The sequence below is a fragment of the Notolepis coatsorum genome (assembly GCF_963971535.1).
Source record: "Notolepis coatsorum genome assembly, chromosome: 17".
NCBI classification, from domain to species: domain Eukaryota; kingdom Metazoa; phylum Chordata; class Actinopteri; order Aulopiformes; family Paralepididae; genus Notolepis; species Notolepis coatsorum.
Window position 1 is genome coordinate 59,367,802 of NC_140181.1, and position 25,784 is coordinate 59,393,585.

At 41.6% G+C, this 25,784-nt stretch overlaps 1 protein-coding gene across 2 annotated transcripts; it reads left to right on the forward strand.

Moving 5' to 3' along the window:
* The first annotated feature begins 823 nt into the window (after positions 1–823).
* On the forward strand, positions 824–25,711 carry cUnh1orf174 (chromosome Un C1orf174 homolog). Of its 2 annotated transcripts, none has more exons than XM_084333699.1 (4): positions 824–1,046; positions 4,944–5,015; positions 16,423–16,794; positions 21,885–25,711. In XM_084333699.1, exons 1-4 carry the CDS (start codon positions 1,035–1,037, stop codon positions 22,011–22,013), a joined length of 585 nt encoding a protein of 194 aa, XP_084189825.1. In that variant the 5' UTR covers positions 824–1,034; the 3' UTR covers positions 22,014–25,711. The 2 variants fall into 2 exon arrangements, with proteins under 2 accessions (XP_084189825.1, XP_084189826.1); XM_084333700.1 differs by having other exon boundaries at positions 824–990.
* The last annotated feature ends 73 nt before the right edge of the window (positions 25,712–25,784 follow it).

Below are 25,784 nucleotides of genomic sequence, written 5' to 3' on the forward strand. Positions count from 1 at the left end.
ACTGCTGCAGTCCATCTACAGATTCTACACTTGTAATTGCACACACATCCACATGCACACACACTCACTTGTATTGTCACAGTGAAAGGGTTAACCGTTTGGTAGTGTGGCAGTGAAAGGGTTAACACTAGACACTTTAACCTAATCTTTGCATTTTGTATCTTGACTATTTTTTTTTTTTTTACCTTTCAAAAAAATATCCTATAACGCTATCAAAGAGCACCTACGGGTGGCTGCAATTAGAAACTGGCCCCGGTAAATGTCCACCCACCCCCTCCAATGTACAGTTTCTTCCCCTTCTGATGTATATTTATGATATCTTTTTCTTAAACAGTACTGTATATTTGTATGTCTTGTATGTCATAAATGTCTTGATGAATTGAAAATGGAGGATCCTTATGTAAACAAGACAAAAGTATTTTTCTGGTCTGCATCCTCTTAGTAGTTGTTTGTATTGAGCCATACTGTATTTTACCCATTCTGCAATCTGTTAATAAAGTTTTCATTCATTCATTGTCTGCATTTTTACTTCATCATCGTTGTACTTTAGTTTGTATATTTTATATTTGTGTAGTATTGTGACTTTATTCCTCTTTTACTTACTTATTTAACTGTATGATCACATTCTCAGGGGCTCATACAGAACTAAGCATTTCACTGTAATGTGTATGTACTTTATACGTGATAAATAAAAGCAAACTTGAAACTTGAACTTGAACCATAGACGTACAGTATGTGGAATCGTTATTTTATTTTGAAAACCCCCGACCGGACGTATTACTTTGTTTTGCTGCTAGTGGGACATCTCGACGCACTGGACCAGGGGCTCTGACTGAGTCCTTATCAGCAGAGAAAACATCGTTCGGCGAGCTATCTGTAGAAATCAGCAGCACCTCTAACCTTTTAGGAGTGACGTGAACATACCGTTTGGAAATACAGCAACCGATTCTATTGTATGAGACGTTAACCGAAAGACAGCTGTGTGCCACAGTGAGTAATTAACATTAGAAGTGACACTGGTTGGACTTCGGAAAATGAGACGGAAGGTGAGATTAACACCGACTGAGACTGTTTTCTTTTATTTGTATCGTGTAACGTTAGTCTAATCATATGTCCCCACGCTAACTACTAACTAGCTAGAGCAACGTTGACGATGGATGGTTTGGTTTACAGCTGGCTGACTAGCTGAGTCCTTGTCAACTCGTAAAGTCGGACATTTCTGAGTTTACCACCAAATTGCACTCGAACGGCCGACCAAGTGGTAAACTCGGGCAGGTTCCACGATACCCGAGTGTACGGGTTGTGACGTGTCAGCCTTTTATACATAAACACATACTTATTATCAACAAGGAGTATTATGAGACATAATCAGAAACATGACATTGACATGCTGGGATTACTAAAAATCGCCCAAACCATCATCTGTATCAAGGCAGAAATGTTTACGACATAACTAGCACACCCGGACGCTATGACCTCGTATTTACTATTTGGTCATAATATATATTTCCGACATGATGAGGAGGACCGACGGAATGTACCATGGTAGGTGTTTCTAGCCGCCTCGTCAAAGGTAAATCGTAGCTAACGTTGGGTGACTAAAAGCTTGGTATTTATACCGATGCGTGGCGTTAAATTGGAAGGAGGAGACAAATTTGCGGCACTGATTAGGGGCTACGTTAAGGCTAACGTTACTTAAATACATTATGATGACGCGGCTTGACGTCCTAAATCAAGATGAACTGAAGATGCCATGTGAACAGGAAGACCGGGAAAACACGGAGAGTGAAAATCATCACCACCTTTACGTCTAATTATAACGTCGATGCAAACATATAATTGGTCCATATTTTAATATTAATAACAACGTGTACATAATTACTATCTGGGGAGACAGACTCAATGCACATTGATCTAATTAAACAATGAAAATAAATGATGGGAAAAAAAAGTCACTTTAGTTTCCCGCGCGGGAGGTGTAGTGGTTACGTGTTGTTTCCCGCGCGGGAGGTATAGTGGTTACGTCATTTCCGGCCGGTCTACCTCGCTTGAAATTGCAATGCATTTCCAATGGACACATTTCTAGAATCTAAATAGTCTTGTTTAAAACAAATAAAGCATGAACATTGGCATGGTCTACCTTTCTGTTTGTATTCATCCACAATCTATAGCTCAACATGAAACAATTCACAATTCATTGTAAAATAATTGCGTATAATTTAGGGATGCTCGATATTGGCTTTTTTACCGATATTCCGATATTGTCCAACTCTTAATTTCCGATACCGATATCAACCGATACCGATATATGCAGGGTCCCCCCCCCCCCCCCCCCCCCCCCAAAACGGAATAATTTCAGGTAACTAATAATTTCACTGGATATATATATAAAACAAATATTGTTATTGTTTTTTTTTTTTTTTAAACCGATACCGATATTTTCCGATATCACATTTTACTGCCGATATCGGCCGATAATATCGGTCGGCCGATAATATCGGACATCCCTAGTATAATTGTATTTCAACCAAAATGACTCGACGTGACCAAACCCGATTTGATCCGGTGAGAAACAAGTGCCAGAAAAGGAACAATTGTCTTGCTCTTCAGAAAATCGAAATCTGTTTTTTTTTTTACATCTTTGAAATGTCAATAATGTGTTCTCTTATTTGCCCTTATTTGCAAACTTAAATACAACTTGTAAATGAGGTAATTATTGTTATATAGTTCGACAGTATTGTCTCTCAATACTGTGGAAAGACTACAGGCGAGGGCATTTACGGTGTGGGTCTGTCAGCTTAACAGGTACTTAAGAGGTGTTGAAACACACACAGCCAAACGCTCTCCTTTCTTAGCAGGGAGAAGAACAATGTTTATACACTTTATCTTAATGTTATAAGTTATAGCAACGCAACAAACGCAGTGTCCTGTCCATATAAAAAAGATTAAAAAAAAACGCGAGTCCGCGCGGGTGTATTGTCATTAAATTAAACAACATTAAAACACATTTAGAATGTCACGAATTTGATGAGCGAACGAATTTCATTCGAGTGAATTTATTGCAACCTAATGGTATAAGAAGTAAATTCATTCAATAGGGAAACTCAAAGAAAATAACAAACAACTTATTATCATTATAGGACACGTTGGTTGTTGTTGTAGACGAACGCGCGCTGGCAATTCATTTGATGACAAGACAAACGTCTTTCTGGGTCTGCATCCCCTTAACAATTGTGTGTATTGAGCTGTACTGTATTATTGCAACTTGGCTTGAATCCGCAGCAATAAGCCAGATAAACAAAATTGTATTAACGCGCCTCGTAAATCCTCCGCTGTTTCCTCTCTCTCAGTGCTCCACTGTCCGGCTGGCTGCTCTGCCTGTCTGTCTGGCTACTCTGATCCAATCACATTCAGCGTTTCTCCCCCCCCCACCCACAGTCTGCGAATCAGAGCAGAGTAGGGCGGGTTTTCACGGAATGGAAACAGTCTCTTTGCTTGTGTAACGCAGCTACGAAACAAAACAGTTATTTTGATGCAGCCTTTCCTTGCTGGTGTTTGTGAGGTTTAGTGAGTTAACAGAAGGTTAACTTTTCACTACCACACTACAGAAGGTTAACCCTTTCACTGCCACACTACAGAAGGTTAACCCTTTCACTGCCACACTACAGAAGGTTAACCTTTCACTACCACACTACAGAAGGTTAACCCTTTCACTGCCACACTACAGAAGGTTAACTTGATTGATTGATTGAAAACTTTATTAACAGATTGCAGAATGGGTACAATACAGTACAGCTCAATACACACAATTGTTAAGGGGATGCAGACCAGAGAAAGACTTTCATCTTGTTTACATCAGGATCCCCCATTTTCAATTCATCATAGAAAATAATGTTATGAATGCCCGAAAACATTTGTGATGTCACAGTATGATGTCATAATCAAACATTCTAGAACATTTGTGTATCTATTCAACCATTCTCTCACAGCTACAGAAGGTTAACCCTTTCACTGCCACACTACAGAAGGTTAACCTTTAAATCTAAACATCTAAATGCTTATTGATGTAGCCTTTCCTTCAGCCAATACCTTGACCCCCAACATTACATGGCTTATGTGAGGCTTCCAACAAACCTTTCACTACCACACTACAGACGGTTAACGCTTTCACTACCACACTACAGAAGGTTAACCTTTCCTTATAATACATTTACATTTAGTCATTTAGCTTTTAGACTTACAAGGCAAATACTTCAACTGCCACAACAACTTGCCACAAGACAGAGTCATTGCCATAACAAAAGAGCCTGATGCAAGGTGTTAATGTCCCCAGAGAGAGGGGGGCCATGGAATACAATGCATTCTGGGTAGGGTTGTAGTTGATTAAATCACAGGTCTCTGAATGCGTTTACTGATATCTCCATGATTCATAGGATGTAGCTTGAAAAATATCCCACCAAAATGTTCAAGTGATGGCTTATTTTTAAGGTATGAATCTGTACTTTCACAATATGTAAAAAAAAAAAATTGGACCTTACCTCAACAAGTCCCGCGCCCCCATGCCCAGTCAGACGGCATTTAATATGCTTAAACAATAATGTTAGTGATAGAAGGGAACTAATTTAGTGCAAAAATGGAAAGCTTGCCAATGTTCATGAGGCAGAATTATTACAATAACCGATAATACAATTTTCACAATGATAAATCCCTATATGGGTGGACCGCGTGGGAAACTAAAGTGACGTCAGACTACACTTCCCGTATGGTACATTTACATGGTACTACATTGTACTACATGGTGGTATTACAGGGTACTAAGATGGTGCTTGTGAACATAGGTTGGCCAAAATGGATGAAACGCCATAGGTGGGCTGACTGAAACTGTTTATTTCCAATAGTTGTTACTGAACCGATGAAAACAACTACATTTCCCTCCTTTACAGATGTCTGGACGACTTGGCAACCAGAAGCGCAGAAAAGGAAAGTGCAGTTCTGAGGCACAAGGTTCAAACAAGGTCAGTATTGAATAGGGGGGGGGGCTATGGCTAGGGATGACCCCCGGACCCCGGTTCTAAACGGGAACCGGTACTATTAGAAAAGACCGGAGTATTTATAAGCTCCGACGTCATCGGTACTGCTATCGATACTCTAGAGAAATTATTATTATTATTTAAAAGTTGCGAACGATCTCTCCTCTCTCTGTCTCTGCACGAGAAGCGAGCCGCAGCGACCAGCGAGCCATTATTATTACACGCACTCCTCGCGAGTCGCGATAGTCATACACATACGGGTACTTCTTAACTTAAGGAAGGTGCTGTCTCTGTGTGACACAGACAGCTCTGCCTCTGCATGCACTCGTGATGGCGGATAGAGCGAAGCGCTCGAAAGTATGGATATACTTTACAAGAGTCGATGCCGACAACGCACGTTGCCACAAGTGCAACAAAACATTTGCCAGTAAGGGTGGCAATACGAGCAATTTATCAAAACATCTGTTGGCAAAACATGATATTAGTGTGCAGAAATGCGCGTATTCGACTGCCTTGCGCGCAGTGTTCCATCTGCATCCACGTCCACTGCAGCCGGTAAGCCAAGATACGGAGTTGCCTAGGCTAATAACGAATTATTACAAATAGGCTAATAAACAAAATTATTGTTTAGCTACAAATACTACAATCTAAAAACGTTTTATAGATCGTCAAGCTGAGGCGTCAGCCACCATGTCCCAGCCCAGTGAGCCCGGCCACCACACATCCTCCCTCTACCTCCCTCCACCACCCAAAGTCCTTTCTCCCTAGCAGCTAGAGGAAGGATGACAGAGGATAGGGTGAACGAGTGTCACAGTTCTGTTAGCCTTTTGCATTTGTTGTTTATTATAAAAAGTATAATTCAGAGTCGGACACATTTAAAACATTGTTGCTGAAGAAATTATATTAATTTATTATATTTATTTATAAAGTTATATAAAAGAACATTGCTGCTGCTGTTTCTGAAGAAATTATATTTATTTACAATACTTATTTATAAAGTTGTATAAATAATAAAGCAATGTCGATTCTGTTCTTAATTAATTGTCTTTTTTTAACTCGGAACATTGTACATATGTCTATACCGAACACTGTGACCTCATTTTCTTCTTCTAAAATTACATGCTATACTATGTTATTTGATACTATCTTGTCTAGCACAGTCTCTGGAGCGTAACAGTAAGAAGCATTTTGTATGAAAGTATTCTGTACTTCTGTATGACAACTATTAAAGAAACTTGAAACTTGAACTTGAAACTAGTTGAAAGTGGGGGTGCAAGTTTTTTTTGTTATATTCTTTTTTTTTACATTTTTTTTTTTTTTTTGCAAGGGGTGGTTTATACGGCAGATTTTTTTACATTTAATGAACACCTGTATGTGCAATTTCCTGCAATATAGAGCCTTCAATCTTGACCAAAATAAAGCTGCTCTTTTCACTATAAAACTCAGTTTATATTGCAGTATGATAGCTATAATAATAATAACTTCACTGCGAGGGCTCTTTTAGCTAACGCTAGCTAGGCACGTATGATAGCCAATTACTATTATAATAATAATAATAATAACTTTCCCATCCTCCCAAAGCCCCTCCAGCCCCGTTCACATCCGCAGCACCAACAACAACAACTAATTGACGCTATCAATAGCCCCAGTGAGCGCGGCGGCTGAATGAATGAAAACTTTATTTAACAGATTGCAGAATGGGTACAATACAGTACGGCTCAATACACACAATTGTTAAGGGGATGCAGACCAGAGAAAGACGTTTGTCTTGTTTACATCAGGGTCCCCTTTCGTGACTGTGCTGCACCGAGTGAATCCACAGTCACTTGCTCCTCAATGGGAAACCAACCTAGATTTACCATGAAGGACTGGTTCTGGCCGAACCGTTCGTTATACAAGTATCACAGAGACATTACAAAGGTGCTCACAGTTGCACGAGGGGTTCGCACAGAGATACGGGATAGTTTGAAAGCTCGGCGTTGCTAATAAATATTTTTAATATTTTTTTATAAACTGCTCAAAGCGGCATTATTTCCGCCGTTGGGTGATCACAGCGCCTGCGCACCATCCTGTATCTCTGGATTCACTCGGTGCAGCGCCGAGGCTCACCATACGAGAAATATTCAGTTTCAATCTGTTTGCGCATTTAGTATACAGTCACAGTGTTCGACTTACGTGATGATTTGCTCCATTTTGATGTAAACGCAGAAGAATAATCCTCACAATGTTATCCAATATCCAGCCTGAATTTTTCAAGGGCTTTCGAAAAAGCCGCCTCCCCCAACATGTCGTATACGTCATGCCGACGAACCGTGGCCCGTGGGCACTGGATCAAACCATTAAAGTGGGGGGTCACACAATCTTTGGAAACTTAAAAACTTGCTATTAAGTGTCATTGCGTATTATTAATTTGATTGAAATTACGTAGTTATGGTTCGATTTATATATGGGAGGGGGGGGTATATCATATTTTTCATATGATCAAAAAGTGGGGGAGCAAAATCAGATGTTTGCCCCCCCATGTTCAATAGTCATAGAGCAGCTGCATCGCGTGCTCTTATGCGCAGGCGTCTATGGATATATATATTTTTTTTTTATTGATCTTTTTCCCCCTCCTTTTTCCTCCGATTTTCTCCCATCCCAATGTTAGTCGTTTTGCCAATTCCCAATCCCCTTCCTGGTCGCTGCGCACTTACCCCCCACAGTCGGTCTGGGAGAGTGGAGGCTATCACGTGCTTCCTCCGACACACGTCTAGCCAATCAACCGCTTCTTTTCACCTGGCAGCGCGGACTCTCACTGAGAGGGCGTAGCGTGTGGAAGGATCACACTATCCCACTTAGATCCTATCCGCGCTTAGCAGGCGCCCCGACCGAACTGTAGGAGTTGCTGTTTACAACGACCCGGACCCACCCCGCCAGCTTCTCCCACCCTCTAATACTGCCAATTGTATTAGTGTGAACGGCCAGCCAAGCTGGTGACAACCCCGGAGCTGTGAGCTGGATTCGAACAGGCGAATCCAGCATCTCCGGGGTTTGTGACGAACGCAATCTCCGCTACGCCACCTGACCGCGGGGATATTTTTAATGAATGAAACCTATCGGGCGTTTGGCTCTGATTCGTTTCATATTCTTTGCTGTTGATGTATTTGCTTAACGGAGTGCCCGGATTGTGTTTCATTCAAGCATAAATTGAAGCGCCTTTATGCGTGGACTGTGGATTATGAATTACGAGGAATCTGAATCTGTGGATTGTTGAATTGTATCACTGTCACTCACACGTTATTGTGATATTGTAACTGGGATTAAAATGTCTGAGATGCGCTGTTTGACGGATTTGAGAAATTGAATGAGCATGAACATTTATCTGTTCAAGCACTGTTATCTGATGATGAACATGAGGTGTCACTGGTATAAACCAAAGGTTAATCAATTCAATGCATGTATGGATGATGTCCGAAACAGATTAAAACCTGATTAATAGTGAAACTGTATAGCCTCCCTCCAAGCCTCTGACACGTTATTTCGGGGGTCGCGCCTTGAAAACTTTGGGAACCATGTATTTATATATAAAGTACATGATACCTATGCCGAGCGCATACAGTACAGATATCCTCATAAGTATCTATTAATTCGTATCAATTAGATACTCTTTGGGCTTGTTTGTATATACTTATTCTGAAAGAGTTGAACTAATTATTTTCGCTAGCAAGATCTCATTCGATTATTCATTCCATTAAGCCTACTGCCAGCAGGCACAATTAAAGAAATATAATCTGATTGATTGCGGTAATGAGGGATTTAACATTAGCCTATAGATTATGCATTTAACTTGTCGGCGAGGCTATTGAGCTCCAAACCTGAGTGCTAGACTTAACGCTCACTGACTCGGCGTCACTGCGCGCAAGCAGCCAATGTAAATGGATCAAGCAAATAAATGTAGCCTATCGGGGTCATCAAATATGATGTCTGGGGGCGCAGCTTTCTAGCGCTCAAACAAAGCAAGCAGTCACACACTCAGTGCGCCACTGTGTTGTCACTCGTCACCAGTCATCAAACCGAAAAGACTTGCCGTTTCGAGGAGCCGAGGAGTATTGTAGCGAAAGCAATGCTTTATTTGGCTTTCCCTGCCTTCTTTTTCAAACGAGAGGATCAGACCCAGCATGGATTTACATTTTACATTTAGTAATTTAGCTGACTCTTTTATCCAAAGCGACTTACAAGTTCTGTACGACAAGTCATCAGGAAGGGTACAACTCTATCAGCTGAGTAACAATGTTCATCAAAGTGTTACAGTGTAGGTTAGTTTATTAGGACAAGTGCATGACAGTAAGGTGGATTCAGACAGGAATGACCGATTTGAAGCACATATCAGATCAAACAAAAAATGAATTTCTTTAATTCGCCCTGTACATTTAGGATTTAAGAGGATATACATATTACATATGAGAGTTCCCACACCAGTGTGTTTAACCCTTACTTAGGGGGCTTTCTCACTGCCATTCGGGGTCGAATCAGCTCTGTTCCGTCCTTGGGTGCGAACTTCCCCCCTCCCTCTCCCCCCTCTAGTTTGCGTACACACTGCAGTCTTGGTGCGCTCCAGGTTCTGTTTATGGTTTGCGTTTTGAGCGTGTAAGCTTGCTGTAGGCGATGATGTCACGCTCTAACGTCAACACAGGAAGAGTTTTAACACACAGTGGTGGAAACTGGATGCTGATATAAAGAAACAAATAACCAATAAATATGAAGTTATATTTGAACCTCTGTTGTCAAGCCTTGTCAATATAACCTACCCCCTTTTCTCACGAATGGAACTGGTGTTGTGGAGTCCGCTTTGAGCGTTTTCCAGGGTTAACGCTAAGCTTAGCCTATTTATTACTAGTTAGCAGCTAACATTGCTTGCATCAATTATATTGCATGTCATTGATCTACCGGTCGATCACGGCCGACTGGTTGGGCACCACTGGTCTATAGAAATAAATGCATTCGAACAAGAAACGAATGTATAGTAGACATAGCAATGGCAAAAAAAGTTGCCAGGCCTAATGCGAGCCAGGGAAGTCTTTAGCACCTTCCGTGACTGCGATGTGCAAGCCAGGGGCTTTATATCTGATATATTTCTGACCCACCCTGAGCTTTTAAGCAGTGTTTGGTGGTCCAAATTAGCCTGGCTACTATGGAGCTGCGAGTGACTGCGTATTCAAAAGCCCCTGGCTTGCACATCGCAGTCACGGAAGGGGCTAGGAAGTCTTGTGCTTGTAACGTGGCTTCATGTTTTCATCCACTGAGCCGTGAGGCTCAAGCTCAACATGCTTGTTTGGTTGAGTTGAGGTCTGAAGTTCTCTGAACTCGCCAAATTGCCCATAAATATAGTTTTTGTGGGTATTGTCCAGTTGTTGCTGTATGTTTTTATCTGCCCAAAATTCAAGCAAGCATGAAAGCATTACAGTAATGACGTTGTGTGTGTCAGCAAGTTGATACAGAAGCCTCTCCCGTGTTTTGGTACAAGCATTGCACACCACGCCCCCCGCTCCCACTGGCGCGCACCCGGAACCACCTATTTCAGCGGTCCAGGTTTGTAGCGAATCAGCGTCCCCGGGGACGCGGGCGAGCGTTCTCAGTAGGACGGACACACCCTTTTCTGGTGCGATCGGGCTGTGATTTGACCCCGAATGGTTAGTGAGAAAGCCCCCATAAGCCTTGTTAACAACCTCTCATGCACATCACACACAGTGTGTTCTCGGTCGTTTACATGGAGAAATGGCGCCACCGTCTGGGAAATTGCGGTATTGCACAACTAATATGACAAAAAAATCGTGAAAGGTGGGAACCCCCCCCTTTCCCCCACCGCGCCCCTCCTACTTTACGTGTCACCGGCCGCCACTGGTCAGATGATAGTATCGGCCAAAATGGGCTTATCACCGATATATTGGTATCTGCGTTTGTTACCAATATACCACAGTTTGATTAGCCGTCCTTAACTCATTCAGCGCTAGATGGCGCTGTTTACTGTTACTGTTGAAAGGCCAGCGCTTTAAAGTATACGAATACGTGGCGGTGTTTGCAGGGCTCAAACTATATTATATATCATAGCTATGGATGTAATACTATTGCCCATTTGACATCGAGTATCTATCGTTCAATTTGTGAAAAAAAAAAATGCATCCATACATAGTGATGCAACGATGTGAAAATTGTGGCCGATAACCGATTTTAATATTGCTGTTCTGGCCGATACCGATATTTACCGATGTCGATATCTCTGTATAGCAGGGTTTCCATTAGAAAAAATTGTTGCCGGCCTCAGTGTCCGGTAGATTTCAATCTACCGGTCAAATGAGAGAAATTCCGGTCAGAGTTTATTGAGTTTAAAAACAATTGATAGGCAAAAGAATGACAACAAAACAAAAGAATGACATCATCAAGGCATGTAGATTTATAATATTTTTACTTAAAACTAGGCTACTTTTGCGTATAAAGTCATTATATTCCAAATAAAATAAGTCCCGAGACTCGTGCTGCTGCCGACTTTAAATCAAATAGGTGTCTGTGGGCAGTCGCCCGACATTAATAAACAACAGTCTGTTATAATCACATTTTTATGAGCTAACGAATTCCGTTATATTGGACATTTGTATTAATTATATCAAGCGAAGAACTGAGAAATTTGACAGAGAGAGACGGCAACATTATCGTGGGTTTGCGTGACGACTCTCTCTCCACCTCCCAATGACTTATTTGCGAGAGTATGTCGATGCAGAGCAGCAGATTCAGCTGTTATTGGCTCTTTTCTGGGGACCGCACAGCAGCGCCCCCCACCCAACATTGAATTGAAAATGGCTGAATTGGAGTACTGCTGGAGTACTGCATTGTGCTGCTGCTGCTCCGGCTCTGCAGCTTCACAAAAGTTCGCACACCCAGCACTAAGCTCTCGCTGACAACGTCGTTGTCATTATTAGAAGCAACGATGAAACAAATGTAATGATTGTTTCGTTCATCGCATAGGCTATTTAATTTTAGCCTATTTTAATACAATTCAAATAATCAAATTGTGCTTAGACTCAGGGAATTATTTTCACCGGACATTAAGACCGGAGAGATTAAATATGTCGGACTTCAACAGATTTTGCCGGTCAAATACCGGTAATTACCGGCTAACGGAAACGCTGCTGTATAGAAAACACTTTTTTATGATAATCAAATAAAGAGCTATTTTCCAAAACACATTTTTTTTTTTTTTTGTACTTTTGTAATTTATTTTCCGAAATGACTGATATTTTGAAATGATTTAAGGCCAAAACATGTTAAAAAAATGACAAAAAAGAAGAAACAATGTGTAATTTAAAAAAAAAAATCTGCCCTATCTTCATATCGGACCGATACCGATGTGTAAAAAACCGGCCATATCGGATATTATATCGGCGGCCGATATATCGTGCATCACTATCCATACATTCCCGTTTTATACCGTGGTGAATATGCGTATAGTTTTAGAGTATTCCTGTCTAATCCCAGAAAACGACGCTATGCAGCAATACGACGGTGCATTTCACTAAAAACCGTGCCGTTTCTTGCCTGTATACGTAACGCTACTATTTCGAAATCAACGCTATATTATCGGTATTATGTTTCATTCACACATTACACACATACGCTCGGATTGCAGTGAAGGAATTCTTGGATCAACGCAAGATTGATACCATATAGCCCTTACCTTGACTAGGATGTACTCTAAAAAGAATATTCCAATTATCTGATCGCCATTCCAAGTATTGATGTCGATCGTGTTGCCAACATAATCCACCAAACAGGGCTGTACGCTAAGCTTTTTCACTAGGGGCACACTTATATTTTTATAAAATATTTTTTAGGGGCAAATTTTTTAAATAACAATTTTACCATTATTTATATCGATTGTTTTTGATTTTTTTTAAACAGAAAAAAATTATTTTATATAATTTTCTTTTAATAAAATATAATAATATAATCATACTTGTAGTTGTATTATCTGCGAGACATCGCCACCACGCAACAAGTCAAAATGCTCGCTATATGCAACCAGCTCCACTGTCTGTGTGTACTCGAGTAGCCTCCAGCTACGGCCAGGATTCTCCGGAGGTGCAGCTGGACCCTATACTGTAGCCTCCAGCTACGGCCAGGATTCTCCGGCGCTGCAGCTGGACCCTATTGACTATATTCAGCTCGAATACGCATCGAGTCAGTGTTATAAGACATTGATATCGGGAGCTATCTGAACTATTTAGTTTAATGGGACATTTCGTTTTGAACAGTAAGCTAACGCGAGCTATCATGCACTACTATAGACTTGCTGGAGCATTTGTTGATATCAGTAGCTAGCGGCTGGCAGGCTCACCGAGGTCCCACTAGAGACTAGTGTTTACAACAGCCACGGGTGCGCTGGAGGAGGAGGCGCAGCAGACGCCGCAGCTCTCTCCGTGTGTCTTGAGTTCAGTTCAGTTCGGCTCACTATAGGAGGTCAAACGCGTCGAAAATATGAAGCAATACTAACTTTACTTTTCTTCATAGCTAAATCAGACAGTCAGCCAGTCTATCAGAGTGAGTGCTCAGTCGATTGTTCCCGCTGATCATACCTGCTGAGTGCTCACTGCTCAGCTCGCGTGAGTGACGGCATCGCGTCATCACACGCCTTGGATAATTTAGGAGTGAAATGCGAATGCAAGGCTTGAAAGCACTACTCGCAAGCCCGCCCCCAGATAATATTTACCAATCGCAACGGCCAATTAAAGGGGCAATTCGCGACCATCTCGTCGCACTGTACAGCCCTGCCAAAGAACATGAACCGGGAGTGCTTGATTCTCCTCAATCCATGCGTTATAAATGCTTGTCCTGCCCGACAAGGAAAACTCCACCCGGACACTTTAGATCAGGGGTCTCAAACTCAATTTACCTGGGGGCCGCTGGAGGTAGAGTCTGGGTGAGGCTGGGCCGCATCAAATATTCCACAAAAAAAGGGTTTCAAGTATTCAAAAAAAAAGTACAACTGATCCAATCTTCTCAATCTTTAGCAATAACATTTCAGAACATGGAACAGTTCTTCAGAACATGAACGGTTCTTCAGAATATAAGCTTCTCAGTGGTGTCAGTGGACTCATCCACAGCTATGGAAATGCACTGTGCATTTTTTTTATTCTATCACAAAGCTGTTTAATCAAATCACCAGCCAGTATTTCAGTTATTCTGGTTGCTGTGCGATCTGAGGGGGATTTGCTTTTGTTTGCCTTCAAACATGGTCTCCATCACTTCAGTCATACATTATTTTATTATGTATGCATCAGAGAGAGAATGGCTTCTTGCCACTGAGTGAGGACTTGGTATCGGTAAATTCTAGCCTCCGATCCCATGACGTCATTTATCTCCTGCGGAGAGTGAGGATTATAAAATGAACGTTTTTTTTTTTTTATTATTTTTTTCCCCCACTTTTTCTCCCATTTTTCTATATTTTCTCCCATCCCAATTTCGTATCATCCAATTCAACCCTCCCCTGTCACGAACGCTGTTTCTTGCCTCCCACAAGCCGGCTGCAATGTGGACTAAGTCATACATAGCACAAGTCCCCTCCGGTACTTGAGGTAACAGCAGTCGCATCTTTTCACCTGCGCAGCTCGATCTCTCAGTGGCGAGGAGTAACGCGTGGGAGGCTCACGCTGCCCCCGACACTTCCTGATTCTACTGCGCAGGCGCACCAACCGACCTGTAGGAGTCGCTGTCTACAACGCCCGATCCCCACCCATCAGTTTCCCTCCCATTACGGCCAATGTGTATTAGTATGAACGACCAGCTAAACTGAAAGCAATGTGGAGCGCTGGGCTCGAACAGGCGAGCCCAGCGTCTCCGCATTCGTGGCGAGCGCCTTGCCCACTACGCCACGTAGCCGCCCAAAATGAAGGTGTTTTAAAGTGTGATGCTGTTTGTCATTTTAACAGCAGATACACTTTCTTAAATTCCATTGTCCCCGACAGAGCGTGTGACGGGGAGCTCGGACGGGATGTGTTTTGCTTGGTGTTATTATAGCATTAGCTGAAAAGCTAGCTAGTTGGAACAACATCCGCTTTAACGTTACATCAAATCAGATGATGGCCTGTCCTTTCTCCAGGACCTGACACTGTCCGTCTATCAACAATAATGCACCCACGGTGAATCGTATTTAAGTCAAGTAGCTACTGACTAGTGTTAGCTGACTAACGTTATTAAATGTCCATGTGAAAACCTTGCGGGGAAGACGAGCTAGGTCAGCTAGCTTAGCTTGACAACGGTACCGTGGCTAAAGTTGGTGCTATTCATAATCCAGCAATAATGGCTGCAGACCTGCAAGCAAAGTACAGCAAGTTCCAAGTGCCAAAGGATAAGAGTCTGAGGCGGAGTCTCAAAAGAGAATGTTGAATATTTATTTTGCATCGAAAATCACAACATTCTAACGTTACTACTAGCCAGAGCCTCTGCGACTGCTACTAGCTTACAGACTGGGTAGCGACTGCAACGCCGTCTAATGTCCGTGCGGATCATTGGAGTAGGGTATATCTGCAGTGCCGCAGCCCCATAAAACGTCCAACTCTCGCGCACCGACTCAGCAAACATTTGCGCGCGGGCCGCATTAACACTAAACTTTGATGTCAAGTAGGGGGCCGCAAAATATCATCCCGCGGGCCGCGAGTTTGAGACACCTGCTTTAGATCGACGCACAACCCAAGACAGTTTCAAGAGTTTCAAAGGATGTGCAATACCGGCTCCCTGGATGGATAATCAATGGAAATAGCGAATAAAAGAAATAACGACCAAAACCCGACTATACTCGGCTCTGGCGCCGAACGTTCGGCGAGCTAACCTGACTATCATCGGGTCTGGCGTGGAAAGTGTTAAAGGGCTGTAGTGGGCCATCGCGAAGAGATACTGGTATATGAAATTAGTTCTTGAGGAATCTAAAAGTACCAGCCTTGTAATCCTAGCTCACTGGAAAAGATCGATTTTGCTCCACAAGTTGATCTGTTTTTAAACTAGCTTAAATTTGATGCCATGGGCATGGCCATTTTCAAAGGGATCCCTTGACTTCTCACCTCAAGATATCTGAATGAAAATGGGCTCAATGGAACCAGATAAGACCCCTCTTTACAGCCACGGTTTTATTGAGCCTAGGAGTTAAGTTAGACTGTGTGCTTGTTGACCAAATAGTCCATGGTCATGCCTATACTAATGTATGCTGAGGTCTGCTATAGGGAGATTTTAGTGCATGCTGACTCCAACGGAGTCTAGTCCATGACTGCTTCGTCAGGACTATGAAAAAGCACAATAGAGTCCTCCCAACTATTTGGAGGGCAGTTATCTCGACTTGCCATCCTCAGTTTCTTGTCTCCTGCAGGCGTCGGCCGGGAGGAGGAAAGACATTAAAAGGCCAAAGAACGGAACGTCGGACTCCACGACCAAGACACCCCAGAGTCGCTCCGCGGTTTACAGTTACAGCAGACCGTCGAGTCCCTCGGACAGGCTCTCCCACATCAGCTGCGAGTGTAACCTGTTACCCGACAGAACACGCTGCTCCGCCTCTCCAGAAGGTCCAGAGGGGAAGGAGAACAAGCTGAAGATGAGATTGGAGTCAGGTCACTGCATAGTGAGTGGCTTTCCAGAGAAGGGGGAGGGGACGGAGGGCAGAAGCCCAAACATCTATCCAGATGAAGATAGCAACCACGTTATACCTGTGGAGTTCTTCTTCGGAAACATGGACGTCGTACAGGTGAGACACTTCTGTCAACTTGCACACTCTTGGTTTAGTTGATCATCAGTTGATAGTGTAGTGTTGTTACTTTTCCCCACAGCATAACGATATGTTGACACTAGGGCTGCAACTAACGATTATTTTGGTAGTCGACTAATCTGTCGACAATTTTTTCGATTAGTCGACTAATCTAACGATTATTTCTGTCACACCCTCCATCTCTGCTTCCTGTGGGCACGGCTCCTTTTCAGGGCTCCAGTGCATGTTTTACCTCACATGCTCAAGTCTGCACACCTGTGAATGTCACCCTCCCTCTGCCTTAACATGATCCCATAGCAAATTTAAATAGGGACTCATGAAACATTTGAATTTGGATCTTAATTAAGCTACTTGCTTAACCCATTGCTCGCCAATGACTTGTTAACACGTCATTCTCCGCCATGCGTAATCTGCCAATGACGCCGTAAGGCGTCTTTGAGATCAATATTTCATATTTTCGTCATGGTATTCACATTTCACCCACGGAGTCTTGGCTGGTGCTGTAGGACTCCGCTCAACTCTGCAACGCTTCAATACCGCCACCTCGTGGCCGATCGACGAGTTGCCAAACCGGAAGTGGCCGGAAGTGCTTGGTCCGTCCCCTATTTTCGTCCCGCGGCTCAATCCACACACCGTGGATATGGATCTTTGCCATAACTCAATAATCAACATTATTTTGACGTGTATTAGTAATATACAACCCGGCAATGGATCGCATCGATCAACATCCCATAATAGCGATCTTTTTGCTCCACTCATCACCCAACGCTACGAGGAGACTGGGGTGAGTTTCAGTGTTTTTCTTTACCATTTTCGATACAAACTGCTCTGATCAATATATCACCCATACTACATGAATCATTTAACGTCGGTCACGGAATTATAAACGACCCCCCCCCCCCCCTCCATTCATCCGCGCATGATGAGTCATAACGTCTAGGACCGTGTACAGTTGAAATTTTTTATCTGGCGTTGATCGGTATCAAACTGCATTTGATGGTCTAATATATGCATTTATGGCTATATCAGGGGGGCGACATGGCTCAGGAGGTAGAGCAGTCGTCTGGCAATCCGGAGGTTCCCGGTTCGATTCCCGCTCCTCCTGGGAAGCGTGTCGATGTGTCCTTGAGCAAGACACTTAACCCCTAATTGCTCCCGATGAGCAGGTTGGCACCTTGCATGGTCGCCTCTGCCGTCGGTGTGTGAGTGGGTAATATGTAAGTAACAAATTGTAAAGCGCTTTGGATAAAAGCGCTATATAAAAAAGCAGCCATTTACCATTTACCATATATCTCACGTTCTATGAAATACTGCAGAAAACGATAAAAACATATTTATACTCTAGACCGTATTTTTGTATGAATGTGTGAATGAAAAAGTAAAACGTTGTCGTTCCTACATCCTGAACGATAGATAATTTATGTTGAATGGGCCATAGTAATGTCAATTTAGCAATACAATTTAAAAAGTTATAGCCCTGCAAAGAAGGTGAACATCATTCTCCATAGACAAATAGAGCTGGCAGAGGATGGTTTAGGATGGGTACAATGCCCGGTGGAGAATGGGTTAATCAGATGTATTTTAATAACAAATACAATAATCAATACAATACAATTTGTATAATCAATACAAAAATAATAAATAATAAAATAATACAAATTAAAGTGCAAGTTTAAATGTAAAGATAATGTCCAAATAATGTTTTAAAAGTAGCAGCCTCTTCCCCAGCACTGCGGTTCTGATGGGGCTGTTAACCTGGTCCAGGAGGGTGATGTGGATCCACTCACTAGGCTGAGTAGTAGGCTCCACCATCTCCAACAGCTGTAAGGGGAGAGGAGAGGAGGTGGATGAGTCAGATCAGACAGACTTCTAGGTCTTTTGTTTGCTGTGTGTGAGTGAGAGGAGCTGTGTGTGTGTATGTGTGTGTGAGTGAGAGGAGCTGTGTGTGTGTCTTACTCTGATCTCCTGCAGGGGAACACACAATTTACAAATGACAGCATCATTTGTGTCACCCGAACAACTGCCTCTTTGAACTGCTGCGGTCAGGCAAGCGATACCGGAGTCTCAAGGCGAGCACAGAAAGACTCAGAAGAAGCTTCTATCCCCAGGCCATCAGGCTGCTAAACGAACAATGAACACTACACAACAACAACCACCAAACGCACACACTCACTTTAAACAAACACACTGTAGCACCCACTCCACACACTTTATATTTATTGATGAAGGATTGCACTACAACTCGTACACCTTACTGTAAATTGTACCTAAATTGTACCTCATCCCATTTCTGCTTTGCACTATATAGTACTGTACATTAGTACACTGCATAGTATTGTATATTATATGGTAACTCAGAACATTGTACATATGTCTATACCGAACACTGTGACCTCATTTTCTTCTTCTAAATTACATGCTATACTATGTTATTTGATACTATCTTGTCTAGCACAGTCTCTGGAGCGTAACAGTAAGAAGCATTTTGTATGAAAGTATTCTGTACTTCTGTATGACAACTATTAAAGAAACTTGAACTTGAAATGACAGCGTCCATAAAGGAACCCGTGATTGCATTTCTATAGCAAACTTATAAATCATCAGATATAAGATAGCTAGCACTAACGTTCCCTGTCTCTGCAGTCTTAGCCCAAAAAGTTTAATTTATTTCAACTGAGAAAATAAAGCAGCCTAGTCTAGACCAGTGGTTCCCAAAGTCGGGTCGCGACCCAAAGGTGGGCCGCGAGCAGCCACGGGTGGGCCGCGAGATGATTTCCAAAAATAAAAAATAAAAAAATTGTCAGGCCACTGAACTTAGAAGCAGGCCAGGACAGTGTTTCTAGTTGTATTCAAAAATTCTATTCTATTGTATTCTAAAATGTGACTATATGGTTTTATATTAACTTAATAAATAAACAAAAGCGAAAAATCTACTTATTTCTACGAACATTTCAAACTAAATAACAGATTATGCACATAAAACGCTGAAAACAACCGAAGCAACAATAGTATTTTAATGAGGCTATTATTATTATCATTATTATTTTGCAACAAGTTAGCCCTCTCATAAATAGCACATATAAATGAATAACTAACTTTAACTAACTTAATAGGATTGAAGTGATATTTGGCTTAAAAAATCAGTCTCATGGCAAAAAAAAAAAAAGCCTGACGATGTGCATTGGGCCGTGGCTCTCTGACGCCTTATTTTCTGGGTCCTGGCCTGAAAAGTTTGGGAACCCCTGGTCTAGACCATGGCGCTATACAGACAGTGGACGTTGGCACTAGCTATCTTAACTTACCTAATTAATACTCCAGTCTGCAAAAATACGACACTTGGTGCTAATTCACGGAGCTGTAAACACCGGTAGCCTAGCCCCTTTCGTGACTGTGATGCAACCCTTGGTTGAATACGCAGTCACTTATTCCCACGTTACTAGCCATGTTAATGTGCACATCAAGCACTGGTCTTTGCTGCCCTGTTACGGGCGCCTGGTGGTACTAAATCCAGATTGACCTCTGCCAATGGAAAGAGGAGATTTGGACCGATCCATAGATGTATGACTTGGCCATAATAAGGTCATTTATATGCCTGGTATTCTATATTCATATTTAAAATTGCATGTGTCTGGAAGGCAAAAAAATCATCTGCCCTTTATTCATTTGCTTAGATTTCTTTGTACACTTGATCTCAAGAAGGTGCTGAATGAATAAGAGGTTAAGAAAAATCAACTGGCAGGTCTATTCAGCAGTAGGATCTATTCAGCAGTTTAGTCCCATTTTTTTGTTACCTGTGACAAACTAGCTTAAAATAATATATATTTACGTCCACATTGAAACATGAGGCTACAGAAGATATATATATTTTATTATTACATTTTTTTTTTATCCGATTTTTCTCTGTTTTCTCCCCGTCCCAATTTAGTTGTTGTGCCAATTCCCCCCCTCCCCTACCTGGTTGTTGTGCACATGTTCTCCTACTGGTCGGTAAAAGGGAACCCTGAAGTCATCCGCACGCTTCCTTCTGACACGTGTGGCGACAGCCAGTGACTCTTTTTTCACCTGGCAGCGAGGACTCTCATTGGTGAAGTGTAACGCGTGGGAGGTCACGCTGCCTTCATCAAGTCCTGCCTCTGCTGAGCAAGCGCCCAGACCTGACCTGTAGGCGTCGCTGTCCACAACGCCAGATTCCCACCCATGACTTGCCCTCCCCCTAACCCAGCCAAACGGGTTAGTATAGCGATCAGCCCAAGCCCCAATACAGAAGAGTTTGATAGTAAACTTTCTTTTTTTGTATTATTTTTTTATTATTTTTTAAACAAACACATAAACAAACATGACAACACACAATAAGATATACAAGCATTAGTTGACAGTGCACATCCAATGAAATCACATTTTAGTAGTAAACTTTCTAAAGACTAATCGATACCGGTACCCAACGGTACCTTTTTCGGTACTTTAGTCTCTAAAAATGTAATCTACCTACCTCAGTTGTATAAAAAAATTAAATCCAAACTTCTAATTATTTATTAGAACAATTTGTTAATATATATAATATAATATTGCAGCGAGCGTTGTCTGCATCTAGCTTTGTAAAGTGTAACAACACTTGCAACCGTTTTCACTTGCCATTGTCCCGACTGCTTTGTTGTTGAATCAAGTCAAACGTTGACGTGAACGTGCGGCACACTTCATAGGTTTCGTTTTGCGGTAAACTAAACGTTGACGTCATCGGACTTAGAAAAATAAAAATATGTATCGAAATGTGGCACCGGCGGATCTCACGTGAATCGGTACTCTGTAGTACCGACGTGATTCGGTTGGTACCCTTAAAAGTACCGGATTCGGTACCCATCCCTAACTATGTGCCCATTTTAGCGAATGTACCTTTGGTAATGACAGATGACATGTAATGACCATTTTTAAATAGAAAAGCCTTACCAGGAACAGGGGTCGCAAATTAACCTTGGCTACATCCAATACATCTGTATCTTGTTACTGTAACTTGTTGCAATATTTTCTTTTGCATTGTCCCTGACAAATAAAAATAAATTATGTCCTTACAGGACTGTCCACAAAGACCAGCCTCGACCTCCGCGTGGGGCAGGAAGGAACACAGGAGGCGACATTACTACGCCAAGGACACCAGCGATGAAGAGGACGGGGAGATGACAGAGGAGGGAGTTGGTGTTTAGTTTACTGATTTGACTGTACAGATGTGGAATGCGGTGTCGGGGGAAGGGCTTAAAATCGACTGTTTTACTGGAGCCAAAGGAGACCGCAGGAGCTGGGTAATTGATGGAAGTCGGAGAGAAGTATTTTTTCTGAGAATTATTTTTAGGCATTATTAGGCTTCATGCATGAACCTTCTTTTCCCTTCTAAATTCCATTAAGGTTATTTTTGGACAAGTGCATATAAAAAAGATTATGGAATGTACTGGACCTAGCAGCTGAAGTTTGTCCAATGCAATCTACACACTATCTTCAGTTACTTAACGGCAACGCCACACCTAGATTTCCCCAGATTTGCCAGATCTAGAGTTTATGATGGGAGATTCTTATATCTGTATTTTTTAGTGATGCACCGATGTGAAAATTGTGGCCGATACCGATAACCGATATTAATATTGCTGTTCTGGCCGATACCGATATTTACCGATGTCGATATCTCTGTATAGAAAACACTTTTTTATGATAATCAAATAAAGAGCTATTTTCCAAAACGCATAATTTTTTTTACTTTTGTAACTTATTTTCAGAAATGACTGATATTTTGAAACTATTTAAGGCCAAAACATGTAAAAAGAAGAAAAAAAAGAGAAAAAAAATTAATTTTTTTTTTTTTTTTTTTATATAAATATCGGCCCTATCTTGATATCGGACCGATACCGATGTGTAAAAAAACGGCCATATCGGCCGATATATCGTGCATCACTAGTATTTTTAAACATGCTCTGAGCTGTTTTATTGGAGACAGAATTAATGGGGACAAAAGATGGAAAGAGTGGTAATTGTTGAGCAGCAGGGTCTGAGACAATTTAACATGTAATATAATGCTAAAAGTATTATCCAAATGCAAATTGTTTTAAAACATGTTTGCTTCATAAACTTTAGGACAATATACTCAAACGTCTGAATACTGTCAGAATAGCTATTGCAGCTTTACTGTAAGTCTTGCACATTGACGGTGCCTTAAAAAATGGCTGAATACATCTAAATGTCCTATGAGATACTTGAGCACAGACAAATGGTGTTTTCTTAAACTGCTCCAAAATCCCACACTGTTGGCCCTTCTAAGTTGCAAATGTAATGTAGGTCACATGGTCTGAAGCCATCAACAAAATTGCACACACCAAAGAACAATTCCAAAATAATTTAGAATGACAGAATTGTTTATGTTTTAAGATCAAATTGATATAAACGATTCTGGCATGAAGCCCATAGCTCATTGCATTTCATGTTTCTCCTCAGTCCATCCTTCCACTTGTTAGCCTCCTAAGCGTTTCTATAGACTGTCTGTCAGTGGATTTGCATTGCTAGGTAACAGCTTAAACCAAAATGTATTTCCTGTTGCACAGTGTTTACTAATATCAATAGCTGACAGAAAATCAAATGCAGTCCATTTAGAATGTTTATTTTGTCATTTGGGGATGTGCCTGTTCTCATAAGTGTCATTAGCATTCATCACCATGTATTATTATTCTCCAATAATAATACATCTTACTACTGATTTGCGTTGTCAAAGAGGTGGGAAAGGCAGAGCAACGACATCACGCAAACTAGTTTGTCGAACCATGTTTGTTTTGGTAACCAGTATGCACACAAACTGGTTCAGTCACCAGGGCCCTATTCCCCGTACCTGGTTCAACTAAGTCGATCAAGAGTCCCATTATCCAGATTCAATTAACCCGATGTTTGAAGCCGGGATTTTCCTGTTCCTCGAAGGTGGATTCAGTCTCGTTAACTCGAACCAGACTTGAGACCCAGGATAAGTGCGCGCGGCCGCTTCAGTTGAAAAGCCAGCAAGTATCTATAGCAGAGATCCTGATTTTCTAACGGCATTGATTGATTAATTGATTTAAAACTTTATTAACAGATTGCAATACGGCTCAATAGCCTCGCCGACAAGTTAAATGCATAATCTATAGGCTAATTTTAAGTCCCTCATTACCCCAATCAATCATATTATATTTCTTTAAACTTGCCTGCTGGCAGTAGGTTTATGGAATGGATAATCAAATGAGATCTTGCTAGCGAAAATAATTAGTTCAACTGTTTCAGAATAAGGATACGGCTCTCTTATCCATTGATGATGTATGGTGGATGTTTTACTTATCTCCACTGTGGTGTGACGGTTGGTCGTTTTGACTTTCACGCAGACGGCCCGGGTTCGAATCCCACTTCTTCTAGTCTTTTTCTTCTTTTTGCAATGTAGGAATAATTCAATTTGGTGCACGTTGAGAGCTATATAAAGAATGACATCCTCAATGCATGTAGATTTATAATATTTTAACTTAAAACTAGGCTACTTTTGCGTATAATCATTAATATTATATTCCAAAAAAATTATATTGGAAACGCGGTCTCGAACTCGGGTCGCCCGGTTGCCAGGAGCGAACACTGGCCGTTGCACCACTGTGCCAGATGGGATATATTCATTGTGTATCCATCAATGCACAAGAGACCCGTGTTTCGAATATTTTTCTTTTGAATGAAGTTTTATCTCTTTATTCTCAAATGCATTAATGTGACGTCAACGGCTCATTCAATTTCTCAAATCCGTCAAACAGCGCATCTCATCAGACATTTTAATCCCAGTTACAATATCACACAAAAACCACAATCCACGCATAGACACTTCAATTTTATGCTTGAATGAAACACAATCCGGGCGCTTCGTTAAGCAAATCCACAGCGGATAATATATGAAACTAATCAGAGCCAAACGGCCGATAGGTTTCATTCATTAAAAATATCCCCGCGGGATTCACATTTGCAATGCGCCGTTATTAAAATAACCACATGCAGCGTGTATCGCGACTCCGAGCGCCGTATATGACGTGCATTATTTTATTTAGGACAAAGTAAATCTATAGGCTCAATATGATTTATTATCAGCATTTAGTTCTATTATTATACATTTCAAAAGCCCCCTCTAGGAAAACGAAGCACAAAAACATAATTCAGAATGGTATAATGGTTCTAGACTGAGAAATATTTCAGGGAGCGAGCCGGCATTTCTTTGCGGGGGCGTGGCCATGGTTCATCCAGCTAACTGAACTAAACCCTGCTCCCGACCAGGCTCAAACTTTTTGATCTGTTGTCATGGTGATTTAGACAATCGAGCGTCGGGGAACAGAAAGGTCCGGCTTAAGTCAGGCTATGCTGGAGATTATCCGGCTAACTCAGTTAGCCAGGTACGGGGAACGGGGCCCAGCTCAACAAAGTTCTTAGACGGTTGAGCATTGGCCCCTTTGTGGCTCGCAATTCTTATTTTTGTGAATTCAAATATACGTTGGTTACTTTGAAAATGTTGCATATGTCTCTGTACCAAGCGGAATACAGGCCCTGTTGATGTAAAACTTGGAGGAAGTTAACTGCCCCCTAATGTGTTATGTGGATGATGGACTGACGATGGTAGATTTGAGAATTGTACATTTGTTTATATGTACTCGTCTATTGAGATTGTGAAGATATTTGCACTAACAAAATGTGGTTTAGATCTAGTGTCAAACATTACTCTATTGTATATTTTGCTTACTATAGTAGCAATCAGATGTTATATTTTTGATAGTGATGTTTTCTATTGCCTGTTAAATGCCTTATTAAATGCAATGCTTTTCATATTTTGCTATGCAACTGCCTGACTGAAGGAATAAATGCAACATAATCAGTTAGTAGTCAAACAATGCTTTTAATTATTACAATATTAGTGCCAATACATGATGGTGCAAATAAATGTCTGT

Coding starts and splice junctions, on each gene's coding strand:
- cUnh1orf174 (XM_084333699.1), top strand. Junction 5,016..16,422: donor AGGCACAAGGTTCAAACAAG/GTCAGTATTGAA, acceptor TGTCTCCTGCAG/GCGTCGGCCGGGAGGAGGAA. Junction 16,795..21,884: donor GAAACATGGACGTCGTACAG/GTGAGACACTTC, acceptor ATGTCCTTACAG/GACTGTCCACAAAGACCAGC.